General features: G+C 49.3%; 1 protein-coding gene across 1 annotated transcript in view; it reads right to left on the reverse strand.

Annotated features, from left to right (window-relative positions):
• Positions 1 to 6,191: 6,191 nt before the first annotated feature.
• Positions 6,192 to 12,628, reverse strand: part of LOC137455509 (cilia- and flagella-associated protein 251-like) — a 7,833-nt gene continuing 1,396 nt past the window's right edge. Inside the window, exons 2-3 of the mRNA XM_068166399.1 lie at positions 9,183 to 10,111; positions 6,192 to 6,329 (exon numbers count right to left, since the gene is read on the reverse strand). Coding sequence (XP_068022500.1) covers positions 6,192 to 6,329; positions 9,183 to 10,111 — 1,067 coding nt within the window. The remainder of the gene's footprint in view (positions 6,330 to 9,182; positions 10,112 to 12,628) is intronic.

The raw sequence follows: 12,628 nt of genomic DNA on the forward strand, positions 1-12,628 counted from the left end.
GAATCTCTAGAGCCCTTCAAATGTCTTCTAAGAGCTCCCCTGTATAAATAATCTCCGGGTGGAAGCAGAGGTCCCCGCAGAGATCAGGGCTCTATCACGCAGGGTGTTTTATGTCCAGGGTGGAAAAGGCTGTCTATATTCAGAGGAGATTATATTTGAAACAGAAGATAATGAACCTCATTTTGCAGGTGGGGACAGAGACATAAAGATAATTTGCACACACAGAATCCGTTGCTAAGCTCAGAATCCTCTTTCCTAGGTCCTGTCCACTGCCACAGCCCCCAGAGCCTCCTCGCCCTCTGCCGTGCAACGCTGCCAAGTTCCTCGGGAAAAAAATCACCACCTTAAGGGATCTGAACTGCAAACCCTTTGCGTGGCAGCGCTGGGACAACCTTGCTGCCTTCTGCCTGGCTGCCAGTGCAAAGCCAGGCTTTAAATCTGACCCTGGGGTACCTCCAAAAAATAATTGGAGGTGTTGAAAAGCGCCTCGGCAGCGTGCGGCTTTTAAAAGCCTCCATAAAATATTTACCGATAAAAATAACAACCAACAACAACAACCACCACACCCCCCAGCCCCCCCCCCCCCCCCCAAAAAAACCACATAGATAAATTATATATGTGTGTACAATGCCCAGAGATGTCTCGATTTATAGGGTATGGTTTCCTGAGAGCAGAACAGCTCCAGGCAACAGAAATGAGAAGTCAAGCTGAACAGCAATCCTGGATCCCAGAGATTGTGACATCTTATAACAGAGGGAAGAAAGGTGCCCCAGGGGCGCCCCCACCCCCTCCCCACCCCACCCCACCCCATCCCCCCCGTAAAAAATTATTGCCGAGCAGCAAAACAACAATGTGAGTTAATTTCATCGAAATTAACGGTGCCTTCCTCCCCCCCGCCCCCTCCACCTTGAGCGCACGGAGAGGTATCATCGGGGCGAGGAAGAAGAGGAGCAGTGAAGTGAGGGACAGGGGACGGGGGGAGGTGTAAAGAGTCGAGCGGTTGTGGGGAGAAGCTGCACGGCACAGATGCTTTTAGAGAGATTTCCAAACCAAACTAAACCAAACTAGTCGAGGATTCGGGTTTAGAAGACAAGGGGAAGGGGCCCCGGGGTGGGGTGGGGGGGATCAAATCAAAGAGCTGTTTCGATGCTTGCTTTGGAAGCTTTAAAAAGCAAGCAAGCAAACAAACAAACAAAATATCAACTCCTGCTTCTTCTTCTTCTTTAACTACGTTTTCCTCCAGCGAGCCTCAGACGTGGTGGGAAAGTTGCTGGCTGCTGTCGGAGCTGCTCGGTTTTCCCTTTCGTAAGGATGTTGGAGCCGCTCAGTTTTCCTTTTAGTAAGGAGATAGCGAGGAGCGTGGGGGTTTTTTTCCCCAGCAGAGAGAGGATTTCACACGCATCTCATCTATCCGTGAACCTCCCCCCCCCCCTGCAAAACAAAAAACCCCAAACCCCGCAACTTCGGGCCCCGAACGGATCTTTTTCTTGCGGGCTGTAACCCCACGCTGTGATTTATCTGAGCTGGATTACCAAAAGCCTATTAGTGCATACTTGTAAAGTGAGTGTGGTGTGGTTAGAGCAGAACAGATCTGGTTTATGTTGGTACAACTTGTTTACTTCCTCTGGAAGGATTCTGGTACCAGGCCCTCCACTTGAGCCGGTCTTTAACGCGTCGTTAAAACAGGCCAGGAGCGTGCAGACGCTGCCTTTAATAGATGGAAGCTCTGACTCTTTAAGAAGACAATCCCCATTCAACAAAGTACTTACACACATGGTTAAGCCCCGCTGGCTTAATTTGTTAAGCAAAGCCTGGTTTAAGCATATGCTTAAATATTTTGTTGCCGTTGAGGTCACCGAAAGTGGGAGATGCTCTTGCCGAGGAGGACCAGCGAGGAGCAGGCTCCAGGCTGGAGGAGCAGCAAGGTTTTGTTAAACCCTGACAACGTGCGATTAAAAAACCGACCCAGGCAATCCTTTTTAAGCAGGGAGGGGAGAGCCAGTGAGGATGAAATCCTCTAGAACTTGAAGAGAGAGGCTAAATCGGGGAGCAATTTGCTTTGGTTTGAGGTCCTCGGTCCTGCGTGCCTCAGTTTCTTCCCACTGTAAAGCAGTGGGAATCACAGCCCTCTTCTCTTCTTCTAACCATCGCCCTAAAAAAATCACTTTGCTCCGAACTCCTCTTCTTTAAACACAAGGACAGGAGACAAAACATTCTCTGGTGATAATGAAACAAAAAGGGAAAGCAGTTGGAAATACGAAACGAAGAGCGAAAGCTTCTCCTAACGTCCTCCTGCTGAAGTTCAGTAATATATGAGGCAGAGAGGGTAACATATCACAGGCATCCAGGACATTTGTAATGCCAGGGTCAAAATGCCATGCACAGAATTGTGCCTCCTCCCTCCGGGCAAAAGCTCTCCCAGGCAGCTTTTCAGCTGGTGTAAATTGCCCAAACCCCATAATGAAGTTATGACAATTTACAGCAGCTGAGGATCTGCTCGTCTAATGAAGAGAAATACAGGGAGGTGGGAATGAATTAGTTTTAAGTAAGAGCTCCTTGCAGAGCACACACACAGAGGCATCTTTAAGAGATCCCCAAGAACTGTTCCCTTAACTAAAGGGGGGAGAGGGAAGGAAAGCACAACCACGGCCCTTTCTGAGCTGGGATTTAGGGGTTTTTCTTCAGCTGATTTCACTGTCAGGGTTGGAAGGCACCTCAAAGATCACCCAGTTCCAACCCCCTCGCCATGACCAGGGACACTTTCCACTAGATTCAGTCATAAGCATCTCAGACACGCAGGGGAAAAGAAAACAACTGAGCCACAAGTAAGCGAAGACGTTTAAAATCATAATAATAAAGGGGGCGGGGAGGGTTGAGGGTTCTTTTTTTGCTTTTCTCCTGGGCTGTGGGGTTGTTTTTTTTCCTGTTTCCCTCAAACAGGAAAGCCAGCCACGCTGCCCCATATTTCACTCCTGACAGTCCCTTCCATCACTGGAACAATAGCCCTGCGCCGCTGACCAGGGTCACAACCACGCCGGCGCTTTCCCAACGCCGCCGTATCGACTCAAACCATCAGTCTCCAGCTCCCCGCTCTCTTCCTGTGATTCTCTCCCCGAAGCTCCTTCTCCCAAGCTCTGCCTGGTTTAGAGAACAACCTCCAAAATCCAGGCGAAATAAAAAAAGAGAGAGAGGGAGATGGGAACAAAAGAGCTCAGCTGTAAACCTTTCAGCCGGAGACAGCCCCGCGCAGCCCTTCGCTGCGTTACCGTCCGGATCCTGTATTGATCTATAGATAAACTATCAGGGAAGTGACTCTTTCCTTTCAAACACCACCACCACCACCCCTCCCCGACCTCTATAAAAATAAAATACACCCTCTCCATGCCGCACATCTGTCCTTGCCACCCTGGAGACCCTGCCACAGGTGTCCCAGGGACGCTTAGCATAAATGGAAAGGGTTTCAGCTGCGCAAAGGAGAGCGGCGAGTTGCTGCGGTTCAGAGCAACTCGGAGCAGGGCTCCTCAGCAGTTGAATTTTAAATGAATTGCCGCTCCGTGCGAGGTATGAAAGAGTTAGGATAGTTCCCTTTACCCGAGAGGGGAAGGAGCAGGAGGTTTTGAGTTGGTGTTTTCGGACAGGGGAATCAAATCTTTCGGGGCGCAGGGGAAAAATAGTGAAAAACCAGCAGAGGCTGATAGGAGGCAAAGGATGAAGAGAAATAAAACCATTTCCTTCACAAGCCCGGTCTAAAGCTCTGCAGGTTTTAAAAGCCTAGAAATGCTAAAATAGATTAGAGCAGGGCAAACCGGAGTGAAATAAAAGCCACACACTACAACAAAATCTAAGCCGGGTGGCTTAAATTCAGCGTTGCCAACGTTAACAAGTGCCTGGAGATTGAGAGTCTCTGATTTCCTCAGCATTCCTCTTTATTTTGTTTTTGTTAAGCTAATTTCAGTTTCTGAAGCTTCACCTCTTGTATTTTTGTAAAGGAAAGAAAGGAAGGAAGGAAGGAAAAGGGGGGGGGGGGAAAATTAGCCCAAAGCTCCTCAGCTGAAGGGACTTTTAAAACATCTGTCGTGCTAAATGTGTAAAACAAAACCAAGCAGCAGTGAACTCGCTGGCTTTATTTGCTGTGGAGGCGAAATTCAGACTCCCTAAGTTTGTTTCTAAGAAATATTTCTGGCAGAGGTTTGGTTTAGTTTGTATTTTTTTTGCATGGGGGAAAAAAGAAAGATTAAAACCAAAATAAATAAAGTTTCCATTAAAGCCAAACTAAAAAAAATCAAATTAAAAAGGCAGAGAAAAGGATGGAGGGGGAGTGTGGAAGAGGAGAGAAAGGGATGGAGGGGGGAGTGTGGAAGAGGAGAGAAAGGGATGGAGGGGGAGTGTGGAAGAGGAGAGAAAGGGATGGAGGGGGAGTGTGGAAGAGGAGAGAAAGGGATGGAGGGGGAGTGTGGAAGAGGAGAGAAAGGGATGGAGGGGGAGTGTGGAAGAGGAGAGAAAGGGATGGAGGGGGAGTGTGGAAGAGGAGAGAGGACTCGAGTGAGTTTGAAAGAGGAAAGAGGAACTGAGGGTGAGTTTGAAAGGAGGGAAAGGGATTGAGGGTGAATTTGAAAAGAGAGTGGATGGAGGGTGAGTTTGAAAGAGGAGAGAGGGATTGGGGGTTGCGTTTAAAAGGATAGAGAGGGCTTCAGGGTGAGTTTGAAAGGGGAGAGAAAGGGTTTGAGGGTGAATTTGAAAGTAGAGAGGATTGAGGGTGAGTTTGAAAGAGGAGAGAGGGCTTGAGGGGGAGTTTGAAAGGAGAGGGAGGGATTGGAGATGATTTTCAAAGGATAGAGTGGGCTTGAGGGTGAGTTGGAAAGGAGAGAGGGATGGAGGGTAAATTTGAAAGGATAGAGAGGTATTGAGGGTGAGTTTGAAAGCACAGAGAATGACTGAAGGTGAGTTTGAAAGGAGAGAGAGAAGGATTGAGGCTGAAAAATTCAACTACTTTGCAGACTTGGCAACATTTTTTCATCTTTTTGTTTTTCCTTTTTCCTTTTCTTTTTGTTGTTGTGTTTTTTTACCTCCCCCAAGAGGTGGGGGGGGTGGGGGTGATGGGGGATTCACTAAAGCAGCTTGTGGTGATGAGAGGAGTGAAGAGGACGTGGAGAACACCTGAAACCTCCGCTGACAGCCCTCGTGGCGGGGCTGGGGAGGGGGTTTGCTGGATGGCTGTTTACACCAAGTGCCATCTGGCTCTATAGATATAATAACAATTATTCCATCGAGGTATGCAGCTCCCTAAATCATATTAATATACAATGATCCCCAGCCTAGCCTTAGAGGGCTCGCTGGTTCCTTGTGCTCCCATTTAACCCGGGTAATGCTCTAAACCAAGCCCTGCCTCATCATTAAGAATTGATTTTTTATTTATGTGGCCGTCGCCGGCAATCCCCTGGCATCCCCTTTTTGTCAGCCCAAAGAATGGAGAGGAAAAGGGGTGGGATGGAAGGGGGGGAAGAAAGGGGTTGGTTGCATCCCTGCCTTCATCACATTTTATAACCTTACCTTTATAAAAAAGAAAAAAAAAGGCTATTTTTACGGTGAGGCTTTTTTTTGCTGGGGAGATTTGTGTCCTTTCCACGCGAAGCCGCTGCTGGATCTATTCTCGCCCGGCGCCGGCGTGAAGTAGCTCATCTACTTCATTAGCTATATTACATCAGATAAAGGTTTTATTCCTTTAAATTATTTAACCTTGCTAGGACCCACTGGGACCACCTAAATGACAGCCCCCAACTAATGAAAATCATTCGTTTAGGCTATTGGAAAAGGCAACACGGGAGGGGGGTGGGGGGGTGTGGAAAAAAGGAAGAAGAATTCGATCTCCTCTTCCCCCAAATCAACTCTTTGCTGGATTCAAAGTCCATGATCGTGGATAATTCGGCACAAAACCATCTCAGGCACAATATGCTTCCCTCTCCCTACCCCCCTAGTTTTTCTTTCCCCCCCCTGCTTCTGATTTCTGGAGCTCTTTGGAAAGCTCCTCTGCTACCTTGCGAAGGAGAGCAGCCTATTAACCACCTTTTTGTCATCAGCAGTAGAGGCCAAATATAAGGTCTAAGTAACAGAAATAAATGTCAGACACTTTGTGTGCCTTCCCTCAAGGCTGGGCCACCTCATCCAGCCATGGAAATAGGAGATGATGGAGCTCAAGCCCTGTCAAAGCTGGAGCTGGAGAGGTCCAGGTGGAGCTGGATCCTGGAGAGGATCCCCGTGATGGAAACCCAACCACAGTCCGTGTGGGGCAAAGAGAAAAAAGGTCCCCGTGGTGGAAACTCAAGCAGGGGCTGCAAGGGGGCACAGAGAGAAAAAGACCCCCAGGACAGAAACCCAACCAGGGTCTATGGGGAGCAAAGGGAAGAAAAGGTCCCCATGATGGAAACTCAAGCAGGGGCTGCATGGGGTGGAAAGAGAAAAAAGGTCCCCATGATGGAAACTCAAGCAGGGGCTGCAAGGGGCACAGAGAGTAAAAGACCCCCAGAACAGAAACCCAGCCAGGATCTATGTGGGGCAAGGAGAAGAAAGGTCCCCAGGATGGAGACCCAACCAAGGTCTACATAGAGCAGAGGGAAAAGAGGAGGAGGAGGAAGGAAAACTAAATGCATTCTCTTCAAGTGGTTGTCTGAGTACCAAGTAATAAACCCAGCATGTAAAATTTAGACTCTCCCTCACTCAGTATCTCATGGGGGACAACTTTATAAACACCTTCCACCATCCACAGCACTCTTATGGATCCATTCAAGTTACCCATGACATTTTTGTCTGTCTGTTGGAAAGCAGGGTCATGCAACTCACTGTCTGGGGTGGCTTGGCTTTGGCCAAGCTCTGCACATGAGGTTTGGGATGGATTCTCTGGAATAAAGACCACTGAAGCATCACCTCCTGATTTTGCTGCCTTTGGTTGTGGTTTTTAAAGTGGTTGAGAAGAGTCAAACAGACCTCAGAAGTCAGCAAACTGACCCTAGCAGGGGGTGGGAACATAGATAGGTCCTGACTTACATGGTGGTAGCATCAAAGGGCTCTTGTGCACATCCAGCCCCATCCTCAGAGCCAACCATCACAGAATCCTGCAATGGCTTAGGTTGGAAGGAACCTTAGAGATCATCTAGTTCCAACCCCTTCTCACTAGACTCAGCTGCTCAAAGCCTCATCCAGCCTGGCCCTGAGCACCCTTAGGGAGGAGGCAGCCACAACCTCCCTGAGCTACCTATTCCAGAGTCTCACCACCCTCTTTCTGAAGAACTTCTTCCTAAGATCCAGAGAAAACAGCATGAACCACAACACCTTCCTCCTCCTCCTCCTCCTTCTCCTCCTCCTCACTCCTAGCAATCAAACCAAGCCAACTTCAGAACTCCACAGCAACACCAAAAAACACTAAAGAGGGATGATTTGGGGCTGAAAAATCTCCCACATGCAAGTGGAACAACCTCCCCAAGCGAGAACCTGGATTTGTGAAGCTGCAAAAGTTTCTTGTGGTCTACAGGGAGGCAGTAGAGCATCTCTGTAGGAGCACACAGCACCTCCTGGGACACTGGTGACCACTTCAGGCAGGGCACTGGAGCGGGCTGCCCAGAGAGGTTATGTGGAGCATTTCAAAGTCCACCTGGTCGTATTTCTGTGTGACCTGCCCTGGGTGATCCTGCTCTGGCAGTGGGGTTGGGCTCCATGAGATCTTTGGAGGTCCCTCCTCTAACTCTTACCATTGTGTGATTCTGTGGCTGGACAGCCCTGGTGCTAACCAAGGACCTCACAGCTCTTTGAGGGTGTTGGCAGCCAGATCAAGTGGTCAGAGCCTGATTTGCCCTCCTGGCTTTTGCTCAAATCCAGAACAACCTTCCCAGAATAAAACCAGAGCTGAAGGACAACTTCACCCCATCACCTCCAGGGATCAAATCAGAGGTGGCTGAAGCCTCACCTCCACCTGGACTTTGGACCAGCACCGGCTCACACATCCCTGTGACCCCTACAAACCCCCAGCTTTGCCACGGTGATCTAAGAACTGCACTTCAATTTCCCACCTCCTACAGCTTCCACCTCAGAACCTAGGAGAAGCCAAATGGTTTGGGGTTCCTCCTCCCCCCCCTGGTTTAATTCCTGCACCTTGCTTTGCTTCTCAAAGGCTGACTTTTATATCTGTTGGTGGGGGTTATTGGGGGGGGTTGTGGGTTTTTTTTGCTCCTGTTAAGCCTGCAAAATACACCCAGCTTAATTTTAACCTTCAGCTGATAAGCTACGGAAAAGCAGGGAGCTTTGCAATCAAAGTGCTGACAGCACCAGCAAACTCCCCCCCCCCCCGCCACTGCCACCGGGGTTTTGCTGCAATTTGGAACAACAACAGCAGGAGGAAAAAAAAATAACAGGGAAACAAGAAAAAAGCTCCACATGCAGCATGCAAAGTTCCAAACGTGCTTTGAGAGGGGGGGGGGAGGGAGGGAGGTGGGTGGAAAAAAAAACCCCAGCTGAGGAGCTCAGAAGGGCTTGGAGTGGTGATAGGAGTTGGAAGGTGGGGGGGAAGAGGAAGGGAGGGCGGGGAGCCGGGGGTGGGGGGAGGGAGGGAAGCAGCAGATCAATCATTTATAATTAACAAAAATCCGATCGGGGGCTTTAAATAGAGATCAATGTGTTGCAGGGCTGAGTGGATTGGGAGGATGTATTCACCTTCTCGTAACTCTCCTCCCGCAAGCTGTCACACCTCCAGAATCCCCATTTGTTTTGTTAACAAAGCTTCGGGGGGCGCCAGGCTCTCATTGAAATTTCATTAATCTAATGGAGTAAAGTCCTAGAGAGAAAAAAAATAATAAAATAGAAATAGAAAAGGGGGGTGGGGGTTGGAGGGGGCTGGGGGGGGTAGGGGGTGGGGGGCGGCGGTGGAAAGGGAAAGAGGAAAAAAAAAAAAATCAAATTCTCGTTGGGCGAGATGGTACCTGGGAAAGATAACCTCTGGTTGAACTCTCCGACTCTGATCGCTCCGCTATTAGTCTGAGGAAATAGACAGCAACTAGGATGATTACAGCCACCGGCCTCGGCGGGTTTTTTTTAACCACCCCCCCCTCCACCACCATCACCCCTCCTTCCTTCTCCCTTCTTCTCCCTTTTCCCTTCTTCTCTCTTCTTTCTCCTGTTCCCCCCCCCCCCTTTGCCCTTCTCCCCCGCTTGCCCTTCTCCCATCTTTCTCCCTTCTTTCCTTTCTCCTTTCTCCCTTCTCCCTTCTTTCCTTTCTCCCTTCTCCCTTCTTTCCTTTCTCCCTTCTTTCCTTTCTCCCTTCTCCCTTCTCCCTTCTTTCCTGTCTCCCTTCTCCCTTCTTTCCTGTCTCCCTTCTCCCTTCTTTCCTTTCTCCCTTCTCCCTTCTTTCCTGTCTCCCTTCTTTCCTTTCTCCCTTCTCCCTTCTTTCCTTTCTCCCTTCTCCCTTCTTTCCTTTCTCCCTTCTTTCCTTTCTCCCTTCTTTCCTTTCTCCCTTCTTTCCTTTCTCCCTTCTTTCCTGTCTCCCTTCTCCCTTCTTTCCTGTCTCCCTTCTCCCTTCTTTCCTGTCTCCCTTCTTTCTCCCTTCTTTTCTTTTCTTTTCTTTTCTTTTCTTTTCTTTTCTTTTCTTTTCTTTTCTTTTCTTTTCTTTTCTTTTCTTTTCTTTTCTTTTCTTTTCTTTTCTTTTCTTTTCTTTTCTTTTCTTTTCTTTTCTTTTCTTTTCTTTTCTTTTCTTTTCTTTTCTTTTTTCTTTTATTTTCTTTTCTTTTCTTTCTCCCCTCTCCCTTTTCCCTTCGCCCTTCTTCTCCTTTTTCCCTTATCCTCTCTTCTCCCTTCTCCCATCTCCCTTCTTCTCCTTCCTCCCTTCTCTCTCCCTTCTCTCTCCCTTCTCTCTCCCTTCTCTCTCCCTTCTCTCTCCCTTCTCTCTCCCTTCTCTCTCCCTTCTCTCTCCCTTCTCTCTCCCTTCTCTCTCCCTTCCTTCTCTCTCCCTTCTCTCTCCCTTCTCTCTCCCTTCTCTCTCCCTTCTCTCTCCCTTCTCTCTCCCTTCTCTCTCCCTTCTCTCTCCCTTCTCTCTCCCTTCTCTCTCCCTTCTCTCTCTCTTCTCCCTCCCTTCTCTCTTATTCTCCTTTCTCCCTCTCTCCCTTCTTCTCCATTTTCCTTATTCTCTCTTCTTCCTTCTCCCATCTCCCTTTTTCTCCCTTCTTCTTTCTCCTCCCTTTTCCCTTCTCCTTTCTACTTTATCACTTCTCTCTTCTTTCTCTCTCACTCTTCTTCCTTCTTCCTTCTCTCTTCCATCTCCCTTCTCCCTTCTATTTTCTTCCTTCATTCTCCCTCTCCTTTCTGCCTTCTCCCTCTTTTCTTTCTCACTCATTTCTCCTTTCTCCCTTTTTATTCCTTTCTCTCTCCTCCCTTCTCCCACCACCTCTTTCCCTCACCAGCACCACGTGTTGGGTTCACAAACCACACAGTGATGAGGGAGGGTGATGCCTGCAAGCTGGGGTGTGGTGGAGGTGTAGAGTGAGGAGGTCTGGACATGTCCCTCACAAAATGATGGGGGTTGAAAGGGACCTCTGGGAACCATCTAGTTATGGAATCAGAGAATGGTTTAGGTTGGAAGAGACTTCCAAGATGATTTACTTCCAAGCATCTGCCATGGGCAGGGACACTTCTCACTAGCCCAGGTTGATCATCCAACCTGGCCTTGAACACCTCCAGGGAGGGGACATCCACAGCCTCCCTGGGCAACCTGTTCCAGTGTCTCCCCACCCTCACTGGAAAGAATTCCTTCCTAATCTCCAGTCTCAATCTGCCTTCTTCCAGACCATGTGGTGTCATCATTCCCCCTGCCCCTCTACTCTCCCTTACTGAACCCATATCTTGGAGGACTGGATCCATTTTTGGGGTCTCCACTTCAAGAGAGATGGGGAACTAGGGGAGAGAGAACAAGAAAGGACCACAAAAATGCCGAGGAGCCTGGAGAATCTCTGTGAGGAGCAAAGGCTGAGAGCCCTGGGGCTGTGGAGCCTGGAGAGGAGCAGCCCCAGAGGGGATCTGAGCAATGCTCAGCAAGAGCTCAAGGCTGGGGGGGCAAGAGGCTGGGGCCAGCTTCTTTCCAGTGATGCCCAGGAATAGGACAATGGGCACAAACTGGAACCCAGGAGGTTCTACTTGAAGATGAAGAGAAACTTATTTGGTGTGAGGCTGCTGGAGGCCTGGAGTAGGCTACCCAGAGAGGTTGTGGAGTCTCCTGGTGTGGAGAGCTTCCAACCTCCCCCCCTGGGCATTGTGCTGCTGGGCAAGCTGCTGTGGGTGCCCTGCTTTAGGAGGGGGTTGGAGTGGCTGATCTCCAGAGGTCCCTTCCAACCCCTCCCATGCTGGGATCCTTCAGCCCCTTAAATTTCTCATTCTTCAGCCCCTTCCAGTTTTGCCAGAGCTTTGCAAGGGAAAACCATGGTGCCTCTCCTCCTGCTCTGTGACCTTTCCAGACAGGACAAGCAGCTAACATATTTTTTTTTTCTGAAGGCCTTGTATTTGGAATATTCCAGGAATCCCAACAACTGGAGTAACACAATCACAGGAGATTCTCAGCTTTCAGTTCACACTCCTCCCAAATTCCTCATCCTCTTGTTTGTGGGAAAGAGCAGGAAATTTGAATCCAAGGGAGGAAAGACCATTAAAGGGGGGGGGGGGGGGGGGGAGGGAAAGGAATAATCTCATAGTTTTTTTTGGAATGCTTGGGCTTGCAGCATCGTTTTCAGAGGAACTCAACCCCAATTGCACTGAGGATTTGCAGTGAATGCTTCTAAGGATGCTGCTGAGCTCAGACATATGCGCAGCTCGATTCTTCTACCCAAGTGGCAAGTGGTTTACAAATTCTTGGCAGTTTATTGCAGGAGGGAAATAGCCCACCCCTCCAACTCTCAAATCACTCATCCAGGTGGCTTATAAAATCCAGCTGCACTTTTTATTCTGGAGGACTTGTCTAATCCGAGGCGCCGCTACGCTTGCCATCTGTGGCTTCTGTGGTTCGGAGCCCTTGGCCAAGCATCAGCAGGGAGATAATAAACCCCCTCCATCCTTCCCCCTCCCCCACTCCCCCCACACCAAAAAAAATAAAGAAAAGAGTCCTGCCTTCATTTCAAATGAAAGGATCCTGGCAGTAAACAGAACTTGAAGCAGGTTGGAGGTGGAAATCAAAGCCTGGCCAAAAAAAAAGAGCCCCTCTCGATCTGCCTGAGCATGAACCGAATGCACTGGGTGAAGCCTTGGTGCCACATGGTGCACCCAGAATGCATTGGGTTGGAAGGGACAGCTGAAGGTCATTTTGTCCAACACCCCTGCAGGCAGCAGGGGCATCCCCAGCTAGAGCAGGTTGCTCAGAATCCCATCAAGCCTGACCTTGAATGCCTCTAGGGACGCAGCCTCCACCACCTCCTTGGGCAACCTCTGTCAGTGTTCCGCCACCCTCAGCGTGAAGGATTTCTCCCTTATGTCCCATCAAAATCTCCTCTCAACCCTAGTGCTACATGGCATAGAACCCCAGGACTGTCAGGGTTGGAAGGACCATCTAGTTCCAACCCCCTGTCCCTCCCCAGCTCTCCTTCAGCCTTCTTCAGGTATTGGAAGG

The sequence above is a fragment of the Melanerpes formicivorus genome, unplaced genomic scaffold (genome assembly GCF_026170545.1).
Source record: "Melanerpes formicivorus ecotype bairdi unplaced genomic scaffold, bMelFor1.0.p_v2 SCAF_100, whole genome shotgun sequence".
Classification (NCBI taxonomy): Eukaryota; Metazoa; Chordata; class Aves; order Piciformes; family Picidae; genus Melanerpes; species Melanerpes formicivorus.